We start from the raw sequence: 24,614 nt of genomic DNA, 5'->3' as shown, positions 1-24,614 counted from the left end.
ATCTGTTGATTAACCTCGGCCAAGTTTGGAGTTTGTGCTGAGGTACATTTCACAGAGTTTTGAACATATTTTGTTGTGAACATGTTGTACAGCTTGGCGTGAAATGTTCTGAGAAGTCATAGGTGTATTCATCATCTTTCTCTTCATCGCCGAACAGACGTACCCAAATGGGCTCTTGGAAACCACTTGAAAAGCAGCCTGTCACTGGAGAAACAGCTCTTCCTTACTAACAGCTGAGCTGAAATGTTTCAAAACCACTATAAAACTACCTAGGGAAGCTCCGAAGCTATGGTCTGAAGGGTTTTTTCCCCAAATATATATTATATAATGTATAAATATTATTCAGTGTCTAACCTTTAATATGAGAACATTCATAGTTTTCCTTGACTATGTAAAGGGACACTGGAGCCCTGAAAGTGCCCCATGTATCAAAGTGATCCTTGAATAAAGAACAAGGAGGAACTACAGTGGTACTGGGGATGTTCAGTCAATGATTCTGTTTGGCTTGGCGCTAACAGAGTTTTTTGTGCCTTTGTTATCCTATGAGTGTGTGAACTCTTTGGTCTGCTGGCCTATTTATGATGTAGGGCCTGAGTCTTGTTGACACTAAGGTCCCTTAATGTAAATCAAAACCAGGCCCTTAGTCTACACAGGAAAATTCTGCACTGAAATGCACCCTGTGTAACCTTATGGAACTGAATGGGTTGCGTGGGAGGTAAGTGAAGGCAGAATTTGGCCCTGTGTGTGTGTATATGGGAAAATTTCCCAGCACACATTCATAGCCCAATCCTGCAAGGTGATGTGCATCTCACAGATTGAGATTACTCAACACCTCTCAGGAGGCACTCCGCACCTTTTAGGATTAGACTATTGGCACTTGAGATGTTGGTACCCTTGCGTCTCTGTACACGTTTTCTGATTAATGGAACTTTGTCCTTTGCAGTGATTCCATATCACCTCATCATCACTACTGGCACAGAATATGATTCAAGCACCGAGAGCCGAGTTTACATCATCATTACGGGTCCTCAGAAAGTGCAGACAGGCAGAATGTGGCTGGATCTCCTGAAAGAAAAGAAACAGTTTGCTGATGGCTCCGTGGAGAAGTTCTCTGTTATGGGATTAGATGTTGGGGAGATCAAAAAATTGGAGGTACTGTGTGAACAAAGAATGGTCATTGGAGCATGTTTCACCTATCTTCAGTATAGTTAGAAAAGGCCAAAAGAGGAGGTGTTTGGATCCAGAATAGAAAATGGGGTTCTCTCAAGTTGTTCTCTCACAAGATTTCAACTACACCCAAACCAGAGTCAGCAAATAAGTCCCTTCTGGTTTTGGATCAGACTTAGAACCAAGACTTCAGAGGGCAGGTTCAAAATCTGCAAAATTTAAATGCCTTTGATATTGATGTCCCAGTTTTGTCCCATCTCTAATAAAATGACAGTTGCTCTTCCATAAGACGGTTGTTTGAACATCTTCAAAGTAAATTTGTTTTTTTATCTGGTGCAGTTATAATTTATCCACAGGTGCAGTAAAAATAGGCCCAGGGATTTCCCTACACCCCCCCCCATGGGGGTGTTTACCCCCTCTCCTGAATTTCCCCAACACCCACCCCAGTTTTGTGAACTAGTTACATGCAGTGTTGCCAATGTAGTGATTGTTTGGAAATGTGAATTGAAATCGAAACATTGATACACACTTTAAAATCATATGCAGTGTATGATAAAATACGTGTATCTGAAAAAGTATAATAGATTTGAAAAGTATGAACGTAGACTAGCTTCCTTGTACAGCTGTTTATGACAATGTCAGTGCATTCATTTCCGTGATGTTGGCCAACCTAATCATTTCAAATTATGATTTGTAAGCAAAGTCTAAATGAGCTCTCCCTGACAGCTAGTGATGAGCTGGGGGCTGGAGGGAAAGGCTTCAGGACCAGACTGTATTTACATTCACACCTAATCTACCTAGGTATCCAGCAAACAGAGCTATGTTGCCCAAGTGATAGATTTTGGCTGGGGTTGGGTTACAAATCATTTGAATGCGAGGGGTAAAGAAATGTTGTTATTCTTATTGTATGAGTAAAGGGCAGTAGCACTGTACTTTAGCCTGTGCTGATTGAGGGCATCACGAGAGAGGGTGGGGACAGGTGTTTTGCTTGATGGTCTGCCTGAGTCACAAGTACTATTAGACCTGCCCCTCTCCACTGTTTAAAGACAGAGCTGATTAGGCTCCATAGATAGTCTTTGTTTTGTTAAGTGACCACTACAGCTGAAATCACTGATAATCAGGACTAAATGCTTAGACCTGCTGTGGGACAGAGTTTCTGTGGAAGAGACAGCCCAGTCTGCACTAACAGTGAGGTTCCCCCACTGAGAACTCAGCTAAAATCACTGAGAGCTGGGTGGAACCTCAAGAGACCAACTCGCAGAGGTCACAGTGGCAGATGGCAGCAGAAGATGACGGCGCAGGGCCATTGGCAACAAAGTGATGGAGTGAACGGTGGCACAACGAACAACAGCGGCCAGAGCGAACAGTGAGCAGCTGGAGGAATGAGCAAGGTGCCTTCTTGCCCCCCACCTAGGAGGTGAACTCATGTGAAAGCACCTCTGAACTCTGAGTCTCCACTGACCAAGGACAACACCAGTGAGTGATAATGAGGCTGTTACTCAACACAGTTCTTGCGAACAAACCGGGCCATGGCACCGTACTTTCTATTTAAGCAAGAGATACCACACACTATAGATTGGAGGCCAATGTTAAGTGCATTGTCACTTGTTCTGAAGTTGAACAGTGGTTCCAAACAAGACCAGCAAATGTTCACTATCTTTCTGCAAGAAACTCAACTGACTGGCTAGACGCATGTGGTGCAACAGTGAAAGACTCAACAGTTGAAAAAGTGAAGAACTCTCTCACCACATTCAAAAAAATTGCATATGTGGCTTATGAATGCACCAATGCAAATGATCATCAAGCACTAAGTCATTGTGTACGTTATCTTGATGTCAGTGGTAGGCCAGTAGATGCATTTCTAGATGTTCAAGTTATAGAAGAGAGATTGGCTGCATCTGTGACAACCCGCATCTTAGAAGAGTTAACTGCTTGTCAATTGGACCCCAAACAGATGGCTGCTTGTGCTTTTGATGGAGCTGCAAACTTCTGTGGAAGACATGGTGGAGCACAAGCTTTGCTCAGATAGAAGTGTAACCCTAGTCTCTCCTATACACACTGCAGAGGCCATCTACTCCAACTAGCACTAGTACAAGCTGCAGACTCTTCAAAAGACATTAGAAAAGCTATATATTTAATGTCTTCATTATATTCTTTTTTCTGCAAGAGTCCAAAAAGACTGAATATCTTGGAAAATATAGAAGATACACTGGGACTGAAGTTCAAATTAGTCCAACTTTTGGATCAATCAGAGAGCTGTCCATTGAAAAAGACTTCAATCCAGAAGTTGACTAATAAAGGCATTTATACTGAATCATTAAGTGAAGAGGACGAGAAGTGTTTGTTAAGACAACTGAAAAAGTACACAGACTTGATTCTTAAAAATCTACAACAGCGACTTCTACATTCTACTCAACCTCTATGTAGCTTTTACAGATCCCTCTCCTATAAAACACCGACAGTTGAGTGGAGTGAGGCACTACCAGCAATGGGGCTGCCATGTGCTCAGGACAGAAGAGAGAATTTGCACACAGAGTGGAATATCATACGATGAATGAATGAAGATTTGACCTCAACTTCTTTTTTATCATCACTAGTGGCTCAACTCGATCTTTATGCTATGTTTCCTGGGCTGAAAGAAGTAGGAATTCATCTCTTGCTACTCCCAGTCACAACAGCTACAGCTGAGCGTTCTTTTTCATCATTGAATAGAATTTTGTGTTTTGAAAGAAGTCGCCTTCTGCCTGATCATGTGAATGAACTAATGAGCATATCAATTGAAGGAATGGAAGTACTGGACATATGAGAAGCGACCAAAGATGAATGCATTGCATTCAAGAAGTTCATTAACAGAGTTGTGCACAATTATAACAAGAAACCAAGAAGGATGTAGATGTAGTGCTTCATAGAAGGCTTGAGTAGCCAACTTTAATTTGTGTGATGATTGTAAAATCTAATCAAATGGTCATGAAACATTTTTCAGTTTTTACTATGGTGCCATGCAGCCCACCTTCACCCTCACAGTCTCACCCCTCAGCGGCCCTGACCTGCCGCCCCCCTTGTAAATTTGAACACATACACCCTAATTTCAATTCCTGGGGAAAACACTGCTCCTATTCTCTATTCACCTTTTCCCTTGTTGATTTTTGCAGTGCTTCCCTCTGAGTTTCATAAGCTGCCTCCAGTGAGAAAAACATCTTGTATAATTTTCTAGCTAAACATGGAAATTGTTTTCAGAGCTTGGAGGGCCTCAAAAACGAGAATTAATCATGGCTCATAAGCAATGTGCACAGATCAGAGCTCCTAGAAAAGGAACCTTTCTTTTTTTATCATTGTTATGGCTCAGGGAGACAGAATTTACATAAACTCCCCATCACTGAGTTTAAATGTAGTATGAATCGTCAAAATATGAATAATTCTTGCTCCACATGGCAGTTACCACCTCCTGAAAGTTAACCCAAGTCCCACAAGTACTGCAGTCTTTCTGCAAGCCGAAGCCCACCAGGACTGAGGATTTCAATAGGCAGTCCATTCCAGGCCATGCCCAGCTGTTGCTGTTAACTTTCCAGATGTGCTGACAAGCCTTTTTAAATTTTTTTGTCTAGAGAGAGAGAGAGGAGTGAAATATACAAAGAGAGAGAACTCCTAAACAAATTGAAAAGGAGTACTTGTGGCACCTTAGAGACTAACCAATTTATAATATATTATAAATAATAATAAATAATAAATAAATAATAATAAATTGGTTAGTCTCTAAGGTGCCACAAGTACTCCTTTTCTTTTTACGAATACAGACTAACACGGCTGTTACTCTGAAACCTAAACAAATTGAAAATCTCTTGAACTTGCATGCCCTGTTGCAGCAGGTAATGGTTAAAGTGTAATGCTTCCATTAACTTCCATTCAAGCAATGCATTCTGACACCTTGAGCTGTGCTTTCTAATAGCTTTTAGTTTATTATCAAGCCACTTCCTTAATGCACTCTAAGTGCCTAGTTATTAACGTTAGGCCAATTTGTATCCAAGCATTTTTGGTGCAGATTTTCAAAGTTAGGCAAGTTATAACGCCTCTTCCCCCTCCCTCTCCAGTGTATGTTTATATGTAAATGTACCTCTGACCTGGGCAGGTAAGTTGTGGGTGAACAAGTATTGGCCTCCACCAAACTGTTCAAGAGGAAAGGAGAGAAAACCAGCAGTCTGGGGAAAGAAGGATAAAGAAATGAGCAGGAATGGTGGGAGGAAGAGAGGGAATGGGGAATCAGAGAAGGAAGTGTGAAGTAGGTAGGGACACTGTGAGAAGGGAGACAGGCAGGACGAGGGGAGAAAATAATAGAGAGGAAAAGGGGGGAAGGAAATGATGTGAAGGTGAAATTGAGAGAGAGAGAGAGAGAGAGAGAGAGAGAGAGAAGAATAAAAATCAAGAAATAACACACAGCTTTTAAGCTAGCCTCTGGCCACTTGGGCTCCTAAAGCCTCAATAGGCCCTATCATTATCCTATCCACCCTCCTATTCATTTGCCCATTTTTCCTTTTTAATGTGCCCTGCCTCTGTTTTGATAGTCACCCACTCAGGGTTTTGTGCCTCTTTTCATGCCGTCCCCTGTGCCTGGAAAGTCTCTCCTGGTTAAAATGCATCTCAGTATGACATCCACAAGCCAATCTGCATTGGCTGCCATGGCACATGTGCTTCTTTTCTTGTACAATATTGTACCCTTTAGAGGTACTGGGGAAGAAAATTGCTTGCTAGTTATCTACTTGGTGGAGGTGAAGAACACCTGGGTATTTGGAATTGGCATTTGCTTGCTATTAGCAGAACGTGAGAGGTTATAGACATAAATTCTTGAGCAGAAATAACAAAGTATATTGCAGAAGATGCTGGAATAGTCTCTGTACTCTGTTCGACTGGCTTTACTAGCATAGTAATATCTGCACTGTGATGCAGTTTGTAATCATGTATTTTAAAGACAGACACAATGAAGATTTGAGTGATATGAGAAGGCCCCTTTGCTGCCTGCTTTGCCTACATCTCTAAAACTTTGTCATGATAAATTTTAATTTACACATTGAAATAAAAATAATGTGGACACCTGGTAGTCGCAGGAAACGACAGGCAGGCACTTGGTGAACACTGAATAGTGCTTTCTTAAACTCATGTTCATTTTTTTCTCCTAATAAAGAAAAATAGCCCAGCATCTTTGATTTCGACTGCCACAGAGAATCACAATATTATTTAAAATTCCACATTTCCCCCTGTGCATGGGGTGTCTTTCTTGGGCTGATATGCCAGGAATCTATGCCCTGTCCTCATTCAAATCCCTCCACAAGATTCACCTCTGACATGATACCTACCAGAAAGAGCCGAGCTCATTTCGTTGTTACAAATTCTGCCCCACTGTGCTGTGTGCTTGACCTGATCTGGAAAGACACTGAGCATTCTCTGCTCTCAGGAGTCCGGGAGATTCTCAGCACCTCCGAGCATCAGACCCTAACCATGTAATCTCTTTGCTGTGACCTTTGTCTGTTCTTTCCCCTTCTGTTTTTTTAGTTTACCCTATTGTTGTGTCACATCTGAAATTTGATTGTAGGCTCTTAAGGGCAGGCTCCCTGCCTTATTATCAGTATTGTGAAGAGCCTAGCAAACTTTAGACTCTGAGAAATAACAACAGTGACTAGGATTTTCAAAGCAGCTGTGAGGTTAGGCACCCAAGTCTCTCTGAAATTCTGCTTCGTTAGGATCCTTTCAGCATCCCAGCCAGAAATATCATCAGTCTTCCCAGGTGGTCATTATGGCTCTATGTTCAGAGACTACCCTCTGGTGTGATTATGACTTAAGACCATGCAATGTATTGATGTGGCTTATTGCACGATTCATTTTGAAAAGGAACAAATATGACAGCTATTTACCATTCCTGCAGGCTCAAAAGTAACCTGCTAAGAAAACTCAAAATTAAATAATCCCAGAGTTATGTTCTGAATGCCGCACTGACCATGCTGTAGGGGTAATTCAGCACTGAACTAAGTTTTAACTCCAGTCCTCAGACCAATGTTTAAAACCTTAGGGTTGCCGACTTTCTACTCCCACAAAACTGAACACCCTTGCCTCATCCCCTGCCCTGCCCCTCCTCTGAGGCCCCATCCATGCCCTGCCCCTTCTCCAAGACCCCGCCCCCCACTCACTCTATCCCCCTCTTTGTGTTGCTCGCTCTCCTCACCCTCACTCACTCACTCATTTTCACCGCATTAGCTCAGGGGGCTGGAGTGCAGGAGGGGGTGAGGGCTCCAGTGGGGGATGCAGGCTCTGGGGGCGGGGGGGCGCAGAAATGAGGAGTTCAGAATGCAGGAGGGGGCTCCAGGCTGAGGCACTTGGTTGGAATGAGAGAGGGGTGAGGGCTCCAATTGGGGGGTGCAGGCTCTGGGGTGGGGACCGGGATGAGGGGTTTGGGGTGCAGGAGGGGGTTCTGGGCTAGGGGGTGGAGCTAAGGGTTTTGGAGTATGGGAAGGGGCTCCAAACTGAGGCAGGGATTTGGGGTTTGGGAGGAGCTACGGGATCTGGGCTGGGGGGTGTGGGTTCTGAGATGGGATCAGAAATGAGGAGTTCAGGGTGCAGGAGGGGCTTGGGGTGTGTGTGGGAGTGAGAGCTCCAGCTGGGGGTGTGGGCTCTGATGTGGAGCCAGGAATGAGGGATTTGGGGTACAGGAGGGGACTCCAGACTGGGTCTGAGGGGTTTGGAGTGAGGGATGGGTGTGAGGGCTCCAGCTAGGGATGCAGGCTCTGGGTGGGGCCGGGGATGAGGGGTTTGGGGTGCAGGAGGGTGCTCCAGGTTTGGACTGAGGGGTTCGGAGGGTGGGAGGGGGCTCAGGGCTGGGGCAGGGGGTCGGGGCACGGGGGAGGGGTCAGGGTGCAGGCTCTGGGTGGCGTTTATCTCAAGCAGCTCCCAGAAGCAGCAGCATGTTCCTCCTCCAGCTCCTATGCGGAGGCACAGCTAGGCTACTCTGCGCGCTGCCCCATCCACAGGCGCCACCCCTGCAGCTCCCATTGGCCACAGTTCCCTGTGCGGTGCTGCAAACCAGAGATTCAATGGCCCGGTGAGCCTCCAGGATCCCTTTTCAACCGGATGTTCTGGTCAAAAACCAGACACCTAGTCAGCCTAGAGGACCGATGAAAGTCTGCTGGTCTTCTGGATTCTCAAAGGTAGCCCAGAATGCAAATGTTGATGTCAAGAGGTGTCCCAGAATGATGCCTAGTGGGACATTTGTAATGAATTGAGACAAGAAGCAGACTTTCACAGGAGTCCCAACAGAATTTCCCCTAAAGCTACTCTGTGTCTGCTTTCTAGGACTTCCCCATCCTCCTCATTCCTGGCATCTTCCTACAGATTTAAAGAAACAGTGCACGTGTTCTCATAAGGGCTGCTATGTTGGCAGGGAGGGTGCGGAAAAGCAAGTGCATTCTCCACACCCCCCTCGGAATCTGAGAATTATTGCATCCACTGTGCACTTGAACGTCCCGAGTGGTTAGCATCAATTGTCTGCGGCTGCACAGACATTATCGGTGTAATAATATTCCTAATAGGAGTGATGGTTGAGACTGTTTGATAAAATGATCATTTGTTTTTGGGTGGAGTAAGATACAGACCTCTCATCCTCGATAGAGCTGTTATTCTTAAAAAGTTATTTTATATTTAGAGGGGTTCAGAAAATAATTTGTAATAGTTGAGAGCTAAGAGTTCTGTATCTCTTAATGATGCATAAGTTTTGCTTTGAAAATAATGAACTGCAGGCAGCTCTTATTTCCAGCCTGTTATGAACAGATTGTTCATTAGAATGACTGACGGAGAGAAGTTTGCTTTTTGTGATTGGGATACAGAATTATGCTGTTAGGGATGTGCTAAGATTAATCTCCCCAGTTATTTAACAGTGACACACACGTTCTTGGAGAGGAGTTTGAAGGATTAGCAGTTGACTGCAGCTGTACCATCTCCAGCTGTGATGTGTCAGATCTCATAGGCGAAGGCTGGGAGACGCTTCAAGGAGGTGCAGAATGATGATAACTAAATATGAGGCATTCTTCACACTGAGTCAGTACTGAACCAATGCTCAGCATAGTGCTGGGGTTACTGTGCTGCTTCGGGACCAGCTTTCAGCTGTCTATCTAAGATAAGCAGATGGCACCATCACCATAGTATCTGAGGGTTTGTCTGCATTGTGGCATGGCCACTGCTGGCCCAGGTCAGCTGACTCAGGCCATGGGGCTCTAAAGTCTCAGTGTAGATGTTTGGGCTCAGGCTGGTCTCTCTGAGGGAGCTGACCCAGGCTCCGAGTGCCATGGATGTTTTAATTGCAGTGTAGACGTACCCTCAGTGCCTCACAATCTTTAATGTATTTATCCTCACGCCATCCCTGGGAGCTATGGAAGGACCATTATCTCCATTTTACAGACGGGGAACTAAGGCACAGAGAGACTAGGTGACTTGTCCAAGGCCATACAGAAAGTCTATGGCAGAGCAGGAAATTAAACCCAGGTCCCCCAATTCCTAAGCTAGTGCCCCTTGGACCAGCCTTCCAGAGGTCCTGGAACCAAATGGTCATTTAAAGATCCATTTAATATTTATAGTACAGTAGCAGTTAGAGACTCTGATCAACATTGGGGCCCCACTGAGAAGCAGACACAGTTCCTGCCCGGAAGAGCTTACAATTCAAGAAAATGAGCCACATACCAAAGTTAGGGAAGAGGGAAGCAATCCGATATATGTATTTTTATATACAGACATACATATGGGGGGTTGGTGTGTGTATGGGAGGGGGTGTATGGCCTTACAGGGTGTGATGAGGCCATTCTGTACATGGGGAATGGCAGGGAAGAAAATGCCAACTAAGCGGAGCCAACAAGTGGGTGGTCATAACTGCTATTGTTGGTGGAGTGGAAGGGGGTGATGCTGTAATAGGTGTGGTACTTTTTGCAACAATAGGGGTGTTTCTTGACCATGTTTCAATGTGGGCAGTTGCATTCTGCCTTTTTAATATCACTTTTCCCACACACACACACACGTATATACAATTAGGGTATTGTATTGTCCTTCACTTCTGTCTAGGTTTTAAAATCATGGCCATCAGTATGATATCTGAGCACCTTAACTAGTATTAACTGCAGTGGACACTGACATCCTTCCTTTCATGTAGAAATGTCATGCATTGTTTTTCATCTGCTCTGTTCCATCCTGGAGGTGACTGCATTTCAGCAGTACATGAAATAAACTGGCTTTGGCTGTCATTACCAATTAAAACATCTGGTCTGATCATTTCCTATTAGGATCCCTGGATACATCTATACTTCCTTTAACAGTCAATGTTTTTATCTCTCTGAATGTTGTAGCTGGGTCATGATGGTGCCACACCAGAGAGCTCCTGGCTAGTAGAAGAGCTAACACTCATTGTGCCCACTAAAGGGGTCATGTATACCTTTGTCTGTAAATGCTGGCTGGCCAGGGATCGAGGGGATGGTCTCACTTCACGTGTCTTCAACATCCTGGATGCAGATTGTGTTAACATTGGCCACAAGGTATGTTCTAAGATGTTGTTACTCTTTAGCAATTAAATTAAAACCTACCTCTATATAAGTGTGTATGTGCCATATATGGTAACAGATTATAACATAACTACAGTGAATACATTTGTAAACTACTGTACTTTCTACATGAGGTTTGGGTTTCTTATTTTTAAAAGGTATATTTATTATTTATTTATAATTTTTGCTTAGTATCATTACCTGTGATAAAGCACTGTATATATTTACAATTCTAAAAAAATAATTTCTAATCTGTTATATTGTATGCACAGGAAATAATTTCAAAGTTAACAAAGTAAGATGTGACTTTTTGTTTGAATGAAGTTTGCGGATTGTTTTTGTACAAAGTTTGTGTTTCAGAAAAAAAATATTTTTGTTTTTGCTCAATTAAAAGAAAGCATCTGGAAACCATTAGACTTTTATAGCTTTGCTTATCTGTTGAATCAAGTACCAAATGATTTAAATCAAATATAGCCAAGAAAAATTAAAAAGAAAAGACAAAAACCACTATATATATATATATATATAAACATTTGAGATGAGATGTTGTGTGCTATATTTTAACCCAATACAAATTTAAAAAGCCTGAATTATGCAGTCCTTGGAAATAAGATTCATAATGGAAATACTAGCAGACAATAATGTTGACGAGTGAGACAATAATACAGTTTTGGTCTGAAATCTCTGTTGGTAAATCTATATTCACAGCTAAATCACCCTACTGGTAAAACAGTAATTTCATACATTGCTCCTGACTTGCAATTAAATGAAATTTACTCATAAAATCTTTTTTGTACCCCAGACAAACAGAAGTATAATAACATTTTCTACTGACAGACACAGCCACTGCACACAGCCTTCAACAGTAGAACCTAGTGCACTCATAAAGAAGACTTTGGGCAGAAAACCGGGACTAAGATCTCCTTTATCTGAAACGTTCCACCAGTTCTTTAACTTTCACCTTGACAGCTTTCAAAGAGTCACACCAGAGACCTCCTCTAATGTGTCATCCATAAATCAATATTGATGCTAATTAAGGTTTAAGCTTAGTTTTCCATTAAAAGCTCAGTGTTGCCCACCACTTCCTTAAGTTTACCAAAAGTAATTCCACCCACCTGAAATCTCATATGTGAAGTTATGCCAGAATTTTGCTGGAAAATTTAGGGGAAATTAGGGACAGTGTCTGAGAGCTGAGAGTTCAAATACTGAAGGGTAGGTTTCACTTTTCGAACAGTTCATAACATATCCTGTCCCATCTTTCCTTATAAATGTCTTGGATCAGAAACTCCAAATTTGTTGGCATTGGTGAGGACTGGCACCTTTAACTATTTTTGGAAAGTTAATGGTATGATTTTTCTTCACCTCCTGCACAGCTGCCGCATAATTTAAATGTATCAGTTTTAATTTATTTTCCCTCCTATTCCTTTGACACTCTTGAATAATGTGGCATCCATGACTGATGCCTATAAAACCTACATAACGTATCACACCAATAAGGAGTACAGTGTATTGGGACAGTTTCAGATATCCCTCCACTGATAAACCCAAGGGCCTTAGTTACCATGAAAAACATCTGCAAGAGTGCCTAAGTGACTTAGGTAACTAAGTCCCATTGACTTTCAGAGGGACTTCTAGGTCACTTAGGTGCTTTTTGAAATGTTATTGAGAGTCCCATGGAGCATTGGGACTCAGGGACCTAAATCACGTAGGTGCTTTTGAAATATTTTACCCCATGAGTCCAGCTGTTTACATCTCAGAGAAAGAGAATAAAGTAAAACTAATATGTTGAAAACGACCCCAAGTAGCATTCCTATGCATAAGCTGGCACAACTTTAAAGTCTGATATCTTGGGACCTTCCAGAGCTAGATGCAAGTACTGTGTATCGCACTGGGAGAGTGGGAATCTCCACTTTGCCATGGCTAAGACACCCAATTCTGCACTTGGGATGGAAGAATCCCATGCACTGCTACAGACTAGGGACCGAGTAGCTAGGCAGCAGTTCTGGAAAAAGGGACCTAGGGGTTACAGTGGATGAGAAGTTGGATATGAGTCAACAGTGTGCCCTTGTTGCCACGAAAGCTAACAGCATTTTGGGCTGTATAAGTAAGAGCATTGCCAGCGGATCGAGGGACATGATCATTCCCCTCTATTCGGCATTGGTGAGGCCTCATCTGGAGAACTGTGTCCAGTTTTGGGACCCCCCACTACAGAAAGGACATGGACAAATTGGAGAGAGTCCAGCAGAGGGCAACAAAAATGATCAGGGGGATGGAGCACATGACTGATGAGGAGAAGCTGAGGGAACTGGGATTATTTAGTCTGCAGAAGAGAAGAATGAGGGGGAATTTGATAGCTGCTTTCAACTACCTGAAAGGGGGTTCCAAAGAGGATGGATCTAGACTGTTATAAGTGGTACCAGATGACAGATCGAGGAGTAATGGTCTCAAGTTGCAGTGGGGGAGATCTAGGTTGGATATTAGGAAAAACTTTTTCACTAGGAGGGTGGTGAAACACTGGAATGGGTTACCTAGGGACATGGTGGAATCTCCTTCCTTAGAGGTCTTTAAGGTCAGGCTTGACAAAGTCTTGGCTGGGATGATTTAGTTGGGGATTGGTCCTGCTTTCAGCAGGGGGTTGGACTAGATGACCCCCTGAGGTCCCTTCCAACCCTGATATTCTATGAGTCTATGGGTATGTCTAAAGTATGAAATTATTTCGAATTTATTCTATTTGAATTTTCTGAAGCGATTTTATACATTTGGTCTTCTGTATCCCCAGTAAGTGCATGAATCTGGCACACTGCATCCACAGTACCGAGGCTAGCATCGAATGTCGGAGCGGTGCACTGTGGGTAGCTATCCCACAGTTCCTGCAGTCTCCACCGCCCATTGGAATTCTGGGTTAAGCTCCCAGTGCATGACGGGGCAAACACATTCTCACAGGTGTTTCTGGGTGTGTGTCGTCAGTCGCTTCTCCCTTTGTGAAAACTATGGCAGACAATCGTTTTGCGCCTTTTTGGCATACAGACGCCATACTGCTTTTAGCAGACAGTGCACTCCTGCTACTATGAATCCACCCCGCATTTCCTCTTGTAATCTCTAGTATCGACTCTTTCTCTTCCTCATCGACCGCTTCCACTGCCAACTCTGCTCGGCCATCATGAACCGAGCAGCACACCTTCTGCCGCCAACTCTGTTCTCCCGCTCTTGCCGCGCTACCAAGCTTCTCCATGTTGTCTGTCCTGGGCTCCCGCCTCCGTGAAAGCTACAGAAGACAACCATTTCCCGCCTTTTTTCGGCTACCGTGAACCAAACAGCACCTCTTCCACTGCCACTCTGCTCTCCTACATTTCGTGCCCTTTTCCCAGGAATACCCATGCAGGCGCACCATAGCCATAGAGCCCGCTCAGATCTCCACTGCAGTTTTGACCATTGTAAATACCTCGCGCGTTATCCAGCAGTATGTGCAGTACCGGGCGAGGAAGCGACGACAGTGCGATTACTATACTGATGAGGACATGGACACAGACGTTCCTAGAAGCATGGCGTGTGGCGATGGGGAGATCATGGTGGCGTTGGGCCAGGTTCATGCAGTGGAACACTGATTCTGGGCCCGGGAAACAAGCACAGACTAGTGGGACCACATAGTATTGCAGGTATGGGATGATTCCCAGTGGCTGCGAAACTTTCGAATGCATAGGGCCACTTTCATGGAACTTTGTGACTTGCTGTCCCCTGAAGCACAAAGACATCAAAATGAGAGCAGCCCTTACAGTTGAGAAGCGAGTGGCCATAGCCCTGTGGAAGCTTGCAACACCCAACAGCTACCGGTCAGTCGGGAATCAGTTTGGAGTGGACAAATCTACTGTGGGAGCTGCTGTCCTGCAAGTAGCCAACGCAATCATTGACCGGCTGCTATCAAGGATAGTGACTTTGGTAAATGTGCAGACCATTGTGGATGGCTTTAATATGCTGGGGCTCCCTAACTGTGGTGGGGCGATAGATGGAACACATATCCCTATCTTGGCTCTGGAACACCGGGGCGGCCAGTACATAAACCACAATTTTTCCATGGTGCTGCAAGCACTGGTGGATCACAAGGGACGTTTCACCGACATCATCGTGGGATGGCTGGGAAAGGTGCATGACACTCGCAGCTTCAGGAACTCTGGTCTGTTTAAAGAGCTGCAGGAAGGGACTTACTTCCCAGACCAGAAAATTACTGTTGGGGATGTTGAAATGCCTATAGTTATCCTTGGGGACCCAGCCTACCCCTTAATGCCATGGCTCATGAAGCCGTACACAGGCACCCTGGACAGCAGTCAGAAGCCGTTCAACTATAGGCTGAGCAAGTGCAGAATGGTGGTAGAACGTGCATTTGGACATCTAAAAGTGCACTGGTGCAGTTTACTGACTCGGTTAGATCTCAGCACAACCAATATTCCAGTTGTAATTGCTGCTTGTTGTGTGCTCCACGATATCTGTGAGAGTAAGGGGGAGACGTCAATGGCGGGGTGGGAGGTTGAGGCAACTCACCAGGCAGCCAGTTTAGCACAGCCAGACAACAGGGTGATTAGAAAAGCGCAGCAGATTGCGCTGCACATTGGAGAAGCTTTGAAAATCAGTTTCATGACTGGCCAGGCTACGGTGTGACAGTTGTGTTTGTTTCTCTTAAAGTTACCTGCCCCCTATATATATGAAAGGAAATAAAGTCACAATTGTTTAAAAACTGTTTTTTATTATTTGTTGCACCAAACATTGAGAGAAATCAGAAGCTAGATGGCGGGGGAGTGGGGGGAGGGATTGGGTTATGGGGGTGGAGGAGGAGGGAAGGACAAGTCCAGAAACCAAATCAAAATTTTGGATATGCCAGCTTTCTGCTGCTTGTGCAATCCTCTGGGGTTGACTGTGTGGGTCCCCTTAGCCTCCCCCAACGTGTTCTTGGGCGTCTGCGTGAGGAGGCTATGGAACTTGGAGGAGGGCGGTTATACAGGGGCTGCAGTGGCAGTCTGTGGTCTTGCTGCCTTTCCCGCATTAGATCCATCATACAGCGGAGCATGTCAGTTTGCTCCCCCATAAGCTTGACCATAGCATCCTGCCTGCTCTCATTGCGCGTGTCCCTCCTCTCTTCGTATTCATGTAATGCTTTACGCAACTCCGCAATTGTTTGCCTCCACGCATTCAGCTGGGCCCTATCAGTGTGGGAGGACTGCATGAGCTCGGCGAACATATCGTCCCAAGTTCGTTTTTTCTGCCTTCTAATCTGGACCAGCCTCTGGGACGCAGTAGATAGGGGCCGGGTTGAAACATTTGCACTGGCGGGAGGAGAAAAAGGGGAGGGTGGTATTTTAAAAGATACATTCTAGAGAACAAAGGGGACACTCTTTCTCAGTGAAACAGGCAATTCACAGTAAACAACACATGTTCTTTCTGTACAAGGTCGCATTTTGCTTCTTATACTGAAGTGCCTGCCACTTTGGTGTGAGTAAGCCATCGACGTTATTGATGCGGCTGGGCAGCAGAATGCAGCTTGCAGGCAGCCATGGTAAGCCCAAAGAGCACGCAGGATTCTGCTTCTTCCGCATTCATTTCAATGTTTTCAAACTGCCAGGCTCTCTGGGATGATCGCTTCACACAACACGCTCCCCCACTCCCCCCCTCCCACTGCATGGCTCCAATGAGGCTCTGAGCAAGGATGAGCTAGCCCTTTAAACTAAATGCGAACAGCCCAGCACAGCTGGGTTTTCCCCCACCGCGTGGCTCCGATCAAGCTCTCACTCACCAGAAGTGCCTTCTCTGGGGTGATGGTCCGGGAGCATGCCTTGGGAGTGGGGGGAGGCTATTGTCTCCAGCGTTAAGAATAGTTTCTGGCTAGGGGAGGAAATGGATTCCCTACTTGCTGCCTGTGCACTGTCCTCCTCCTCCTCCTCCTCTTCGTCCTCCAAAAACTCATCCTCCTTGCTCCATGCTACTCCCCCTTGCAGGTGTCCACGGACAGTGGTGGGGTTGTGGTGGCATCACCCCCCATAATTGCATGCAGCTCACGGTAGAAGCGGCATGTATGGGGCTGTGACCCAGAGCACCGATTCGCCTCCCTGGCTTTTTGGTACACTTGCCTGAGCTCCTTGATTTTTGTACGACACTGCTCTTTGTCCCTGGAGTAGCCTCTTTCCGTTGTGGCCCTGGAGACTTTAGCATACGTATTTGCGTTTCTTTTTTTGGAATGTAGTTCTGCCATAACAGATTCGTCTCCCCAGCATGCAATGAGATCCAGCACCTCCCGTTCGGACCATGCTGGAGCTCGTCTGCAAATCCGGGACTGCTTAGTCTCTGTGATGGTGGACTCTGCATGGTCGCCTGTGATGGTGGACTGTGCTGATGGTCACCTGTGCTGATGGTGACCAAACAGGAAATTCAAAAGTTCCCGGGGCTTTTACTGCTAACCTGGCTAGTGTATCGGAGTTGAGAGTGTTGTCCAGAGCGGTCACAAGGGAGCATTCTGGGATACCTCCCGGAGGCCAATAATGTCGAATTCGACCACAGTACCTGTAACCCGGAACTGCGATCTCGATTTTAGCACTACTCCACTTGCCAAGGTGGAGTACAGAAATTGGATTCAAGAGCCCCTTAAATAAAAAAAAAACTGGTTTGGTGGTGTGGATGGAATCAGTTTTATTTCGAAGTAACTCGGCTAATTCCGAAATAACCGCATACTGTAGACCAGATTCTAATTCTTGCTGTGCAATGTGGTGAGATATGTATCAGGCTTTAAACCTGTCACTGAAGCAGGACTGAATATTGTCCACTCTGGGCATCAGAGCAGTAACGTTTGGGGAGGCAGGTCACGGGGGATACTGTATTTGAGGAGAAGAAACAAACATTTTCCTACAAGTTGATTTTTTAAAGTGGCAGCAGTTTGAAGCTGCTTGGGGCGGGGCTGGAATATCGAAACAGTCTCGAGGGAGATGGATTTCTGGGCAGAGTGCAGATGAAATAGACAAAGCTGTATGATCATTGCCATTTATCTCTGCCTCGCAGTTCATCAGATGCCTATCACTTCCAAAGTGTGTATGGGTGTAGTAATAACAGAGTCTCTCTCACACTCAGACACATTGTGGGGGCTGTCAAACCCCCTGAAAAGGGTTAGGTGATGAAAAAGGAAAATATTTCATAATACGTTTTGGCCAGTAACTTTGCAATAGAAAATATCAGTATAAAGGGAACCGGTATTAAAGGTACAGTGCAATGATAACTACACTTAAAGAAGCAGACAAACTGCAGAGTTTGACTCGCTTTTTGCTTAGGCTTTTGTTTGGATCAAGAATAGCTGTTTGCAGTGAGACGCTTCATGATTGTTTCAATCCTTGCCAGATTCTATATGAAGTTACAGTTGTGACTGGAGATATCCAAAATGCTGGAACGGATACCAGTGTTTACATGACTCTCTTTGGATTCAGCGGGAACACTGAGGAGATGCGGCTGGAAAAAAATGGAGAGAGGTACAGTATCTTGTCCTCTTTGTTCCTTAAAAACAGGCAACAACAAAGCTCAGCTTTCAAATTTAAACACAGTCAGGGCCCTGCTCCTGCTCCCACTGAAGTAAATGGCAAACGTGCCATTGACCATTTCCAAGTTGTGGTATCGGACTTAACAGCGCAGTGGGAAGAAATATACTGTGCAACAAGTGATATATCATCCTTGGGCATTTGCACAAATCTTGGAGTTTAGCCTGTTTCTATGCAGTCTTAAAACTAGACATTATAAGGAAAATTGTGAATACAGATGCTCCCCGGGTTACATAAGACCCTACTTATGCAAATTCGCATTAATGGAAAAAGTTCCATAAACCAGAAATAGGATTTTCGAGTTGCAGAAATTTTTGCGTAACGTACAGGTATACATTTCCGACTTCTGCAAAATTCAAGTTACGCAAGGCTTTCCGGAACAGAACGATTGCTTAAGTCAGGGGGCATCTAAAGTCTTGTGTCAGCTACAGCCAGGGTCCTATATATTCCATGGTATCATAGGAGCAGTATCTGATGTGGAATCCCAGGAGAATCTAAGATTTGGGGATTTTATAAATTTATCTTTCATAGTTGTGAAGAAAATGTAAAAAACACGGATTGAATGTAAACTGACACTGTAATTCTGCTGACAGAGCCATGTGGACTGACCCACCCATACCAAGGGGAGGTACTCTGTAGCCTCAAGATAACCTTTGTAATTACTTCACTGATGATCACTTTCACAGACACAGCTAAAATATGTACCTTATCATCCTAATCTGACTCCATCACCTTCCCAGATGCCAAAAGCTCAAACTGACCCTTACTCATCTGCCAAAACCACCAGCATCCTCGCTGATATCTTCTGCCATCCAGTTGTACCTTATCAAAATGTGAGGACAGCATGGAATGAATATCACAGGGATGACAGCAATGATTGTAAAATTCCATTTCAATTTTAGTTAAATAAACCCCTCCATTTTTAATATTTATACGAAGCTGCCACAGCGTTTCCAGGCTGCCACACCAGAAAGCTGCAGGATCCAAGGATCTAGCCACAGAATTAGATCCAGTTTGCTGTAGGGGACACCAGACCTTTGACCACAGCCTGGTAGCATGTTAACTGACTGAGTTCTGGTTCTGTGTATAGCACACTGACTAGTACTACTGAAAATAAGAGCTCTGTGGCCAGGATGATGAAGAGATGGTATATTTTCAGGTGGCAGTAAGGAATAGTTACATGGGCAAGTATATTCAAAGGACCTTGATGCCTTCCTGTGTTTCGTTATGTAACGAGAAGGGTGCTGTTGTTTTGTTTTGGAAAGGTAGATCGCATTTACCTCTGCCTAAAATCTCTTCATCATCTTCAAAGGACCCAACCCAGCAGAGTGGATACGCTCCCTTCTGAGCCATGCAGGCTACAGAATGCCATCGCTTTTGGATCCAGACAGAGACACGCAGAAGACAGTTTGTTTCCAGGCATGCTCAGGTGCTTTTAACCTCAGAGCACCAGAGAGATGACCTTCCCCCGCCTGCTGCCCTTTGCAGCTCCCTACACTTTTGTGGGTCTGTCTTCCAGTGTTTTAAGCCCAATGTGCAACCCCAGCAGGTCAGGGAGGGGGATGGACTGTTGTTTTTCTTGTTTAAGAAACAAAACCAGTCACGTGTCAGCTGAAAATGCCTATGAGGGATGGGGAGAGACTCCCAGGCACTGGAGAGGAGTCCTTCAAGATAGCTGTAGATATCCCAAACTCCCCCCGTTGACTGAATAAGCCGGGAAATAACTTACATTACTGTAACTACTGAGGGAGGCCCACAGAGCTTCTATGACTAATTTTAAAGAGACCTTACCACAACATACTACATTGTGTGCTGTGACAGGGCCCCACAAAACATAGTGAAAAGCAACAGAAGCAGCAACGAAAGTACATGGCCAGCGAGTGACGCCTAAGGAATAACGGCTAATGTGTGCAATATATAAAGCAGGTTTGCACATACTGTAGCTCTCCCACAAGATGTCACAGACCAGAGCATGGGCAGTCAAGCCTAGTGCTCGGAGCAGCCGCTGTCCAGCCTAGTGCTAGAGTCGAGATCCAGGAGCCAGAGCTGAGGGTCAGGAAAAAGGAGTCAGAAACCAAGTAGGGCTGGAGTGGACTGGAGCAGGATAGGAGCAAGGCTGGCGCAAGGCTGAGAACAAGGCAGGTATGGAGCGATTGACGCTGTGGGCATACACAGTGAGCATCCCCTGGCTGAGTGCTACTAGTGGTCTTTAGAGCAGTCCTGGCAATGCCACTCAGCCAGTCAGACCATCCAGCTAATTAGGGGTTAACTAGCTGCTCCAGGCCCAACTGCAGGCCCTCATTCCTGACCCAAGATTGATTGTAACCTGCCCATTACTTGCATTGGCATGGCTGTCCTTTACACCCTCATCAGACGGGAACTTTACACAATGTGCACACTGCCTGTTTACTTGTAATTCCTGTTGTCTCTCAGCCCAGCAATTCACAACACAAACTTCCATTGATTCAAGTCCCATACGGAAACATCTGTAATCATCACACAACTGGACAGAGAGAGGGGGAGTAGAAGGCACTGAATACAAAATTGTTAAAAGAGACACTTCATCTTTATTGGGGCCATCCAGTACCAGCTCACTGACAGGAGCTCGCCACCTTACAAAGAAACAACTCTCTAACCTGTCACAGATTTAAGGCGATTTTAGTTACATTACTGTTTATTGCCCAGACCTCAAGACAATAGAAACATTTTTTAGTGGAGGCATGGATAGGAAAGCTTAATGAAATCCTGCAGACAAATGGTTCAGTGTCCTGAAGAAGACATTTTGCCAAATACTTTATCTCCTCCAGTATTCCTTCCCTGCCCCCGCCCCCAGTTTTTATTCAGATTTACAATTCTTATGTTCATGCTCATATAAATTAGGGATAGAAAAGACCAATTAGGTCCTCCAGTCCATTTCCTTAGGGCGATTGTTTCCCTATAGTGTAATGAGTTCTTGTGAGTAATGGGTTGGATATGAAACCTACAAATTCTGAACAGGATATTGACTGATGACAGGAGGTTGAAAGAACGGGTTGATGGGAGACTGCTTAGACTAGAGTTATTTAGCCTGGAAAGGACAAAAGTGTGATGGGGCATAAAGCTTTACAAACAAAGGTGTCCGTAATGAAAAGTGATGGTTTGCTCCTTTTCATTTTGTCTTATAAAGTTAGAAACTGGAGAATCAATCCACTTATATCATGAAAGGAAATATTATTTTCCACAGTGTATAGTGAACCTTGGAATTCACTACCACAGAAAGGAACTGAGGCAAAGAACTTAGCACAAGTTTTCATGAGGGTGAGGGTGAGGTAAATTTAATCATTAATTCCTAGAAATGTACCTGAGTCAAAACCCCACACCTGATGCCTCTGTAAATCTGGGGAATTTAAAGTCTGGATGAAAATTTTGCAGCTCATGCCAAAACTATTGGTAGCATCTGCAGCTATGCAGGCTGAGATAATGGCTCAAGGATAATCAGATTTACTCTATAGGGTGTAATCTGACCAGAGGCTGGAAAGAAATGTTTCCCTCATATCACAGAGTTTCACAACTGGTAGCAGATACAGCCCACTGCCAGGAATGGGGTACCATTACTATTTATTATCTAGGCTGTAGTAGTGCAGTGTACAAAGCTGTGTCCAAACACATGAGAAGACACATGCCCTGTTCCCTAAAAAACCTCATGTTCACAACTTTTAAATGACGGACAAATGGGAAGACCATATCACACATAAGCAGAGGAGCCAGAGTGATGGCTGGTCGTTCCACTGTTGATTTGGGGAATAGTTTATGCAAATATTCCTATCTCCAACTGCCCTGCTAGCTAGTGATTAGTAGTTGGCTATTTTCTTGTAGGTCTATAGCAATCCTGCCAGCCTGTGTGGGATATTACAGGGTGGGCCTGGGGGATGCATTGACTGTAGACAGCCTGCAATAACACATGCTTCTCACTATAGGTGAACAGTGGCCCCTCTGGAATCAAAGGTTAAACTCCTGTTGACTTCAATGGGTCCAGGATTTCTCACTGTAAGCATAGATACTAAGCAGCTGGTGAACTAGACACACACTTAACCAACGTACTACATCATTCAAGATGCACATTCCAGCCCATCAGTTGGCCCTTTTTCCCCTGGTTGCTCCTCAGCAGCAAAGGCCAATGTTCCCTCTACTCTCTTCTCCGCATAGTGCAACAGCATGACAGAATACAACCCCTGGCTTGAGGCCGAGTTTCCAAACACTAGCCTGTCCCAGGTGTAACAGGAGATGGCTTCAATCTGCAAACCTCAATTCCAGATTCAATCTCTCAAAAAGTTTGGGGATATGTAGATGAGGTTTGTAGTTTTGCCCCATCTCTACTAGCAACACAATTTGCATGTGCACGGTATAAACATAGTTATATCTGTGTTACAACCAGAGTAATGAGCCGTGCTGTAGATTAGCTTGGGCAACCTACAGTGGGGTTTGTATTGGCTTAATTCTCAGGGAAAAAGAATCTCTCTCCCAACTGGGCAGGGGAAGCTTGCCAGAACCGTGCTAGCATGCAATAACCAGACTGGGAAACTCAAGTCCAGAACAGTGCACATAGAACAGGTGGTTTACAACCATTTTTACTGAGGTTGCTGGCCTGGTTTGAGTTGTAGTATGCACAGAGCATGGTGAATGCATCAGCACAAGAAACCAAGCCAGATAATACAAAACCTGCGTGACCTTTTAATTTCTCCAGATTCGAGAGAGGTCAGGAGGACACTTTTATCATGGAGATTGCAGATATTGCACCACTCAGGAAGATGAGGATCCGGACTGATGGGAAGGGGACACGTCCAGACTGGTTCCTGGAAAAGGTAACATGGTTACTTCATGCAGTACACAAATCTGAACTCTGTTTTATCGAGGCCCCAAGCCCTAGTGGCGGGAGAGCAGAAAGGGACCAAGCTGTGAGTAGGAATAGTTGCCTTTCTCATTCACACCATAATTAACATTCTTGTAAAAAGAACAGGAGTACTTGTGGCACCTTAGAGACTAACCAATTTATTTGAGCATAAGCTTTCGTGAGCTACAGCTCACTTCATCAGATGCAAGTGAACTGTAGCTCACGAAAGCTTATGCTCAAATAAATTGGTTAGTCTCTAAGGTGCCACAAGTACTCCTGTTCTTTTTGTGAATACAGACTAACATGGCTGCTACTCTGAAACCTAACAGTCTTGTAGTGTTTCTTTCCTTTCAGTTTCTGAATTCTTATCCCGGCAGAATCTGAGACCAAGGAGATTGGAGGGTGCGGGAGGGGAAAAAATGCAATGTATAACTTTCCCCAAATGGAGTCTCTGCTGTTAAACGTCTGTCTTCCTTACTAGGAAAGAACGCTGGCTCAGTGCCAGTGCACCTGGAATATGTTATGGACTGTATGATGTAGTGAGAACATCTAGAAAAACTGAGCTGCTGTGTGTGCATTGAAGAAATGATCATTCACTAGCAAGTGTGGGTACATAGTACCAGCTGAGCTGGCTGGTGCATTATAAAAAGACAGTTCTGGGCAACTGTAAATCCTGTAAAACTGGAATGCATCTCCCATCCCCCACGCAATTTTTTTTCTTTTTTCGTATGGCAACTATGGATTATTTTCTCTCTTGTGTTTCCAATGGAACCAATAATCTGGCTGCGCTGGGAAGAGGGATCAAGAAGCATATGGGGCAGCACTGCAGTGGGGTTTCCAGGTATGGGATGTAGCAAAGGCCATCACCATAGGTATCACAGACAGCAGATACTTAGGGGGGCACATGCTGCTTCTTCCTAAGGCAGTGTCAGGAGCATTCGAAGGTATTCCCCATTCAGCATGGACTAAGGCATTCTGCTTGCCTCTGCCCTGTGTAGGCTGCAGATGCTAGAAGTGTGCTACTCAGCTGCCATGAATCTACACCCTTATCTTAGCATGCCAGCGACAAGTAAAGCCAAAATTGAGATACTTAGAATCCAGATAATTTTCCCCAGGAGATGAATTTGTGACAAGTCACATTTAGGGGTTGCTGTATATCTCTTCAGCAGCAGAACTGTTTCTAGGTTTGGCTGTTTTTTGTATTGTTTTCTAGTTCAGCTCTTGAAAGGTCTGTGAGGTCTGGTCTACACTACACAGGTCGATGTAGGGCAGGTTACGGTGACCTACTTATGTCAGTGTAAACACTACAGCCTCGTCGCGCTGATGTAAGTGCCCTACTACAGCAACATAATAACTCCACCTCCACGAGAGGTGTAGGGCTTATGCCGACGTACTTAGGATGTCACAGTGTAGACACTGCACTACTTAGGTAGGCTCTTGGCTGTCCTG

General features: G+C 44.8%; 1 protein-coding gene across 1 annotated transcript in view; it reads left to right on the top strand.

The window, feature by feature from the left end:
- The window catches only part of LOC140911113 (lipoxygenase homology domain-containing protein 1-like), a 101,786-nt gene that overhangs the window by 33,018 nt on the left and 44,154 nt on the right, over nucleotides 1-24,614 (top strand). The window contains exons 4-7 of the mRNA XM_073343459.1: nucleotides 944-1,152; nucleotides 10,539-10,724; nucleotides 18,102-18,229; nucleotides 23,019-23,136. Of these exons, the coding sequence (XP_073199560.1) occupies nucleotides 944-1,152; nucleotides 10,539-10,724; nucleotides 18,102-18,229; nucleotides 23,019-23,136 (641 nt within the window). The remainder of the gene's footprint in view (nucleotides 1-943; nucleotides 1,153-10,538; nucleotides 10,725-18,101; nucleotides 18,230-23,018; nucleotides 23,137-24,614) is intronic.

This window comes from Lepidochelys kempii, chromosome 5 (assembly GCF_965140265.1).
Source record: "Lepidochelys kempii isolate rLepKem1 chromosome 5, rLepKem1.hap2, whole genome shotgun sequence".
Taxonomy (NCBI): Eukaryota; Metazoa; Chordata; order Testudines; family Cheloniidae; genus Lepidochelys; species Lepidochelys kempii.
This window is presented reverse-complemented; position numbering and strand designations above follow the sequence as displayed.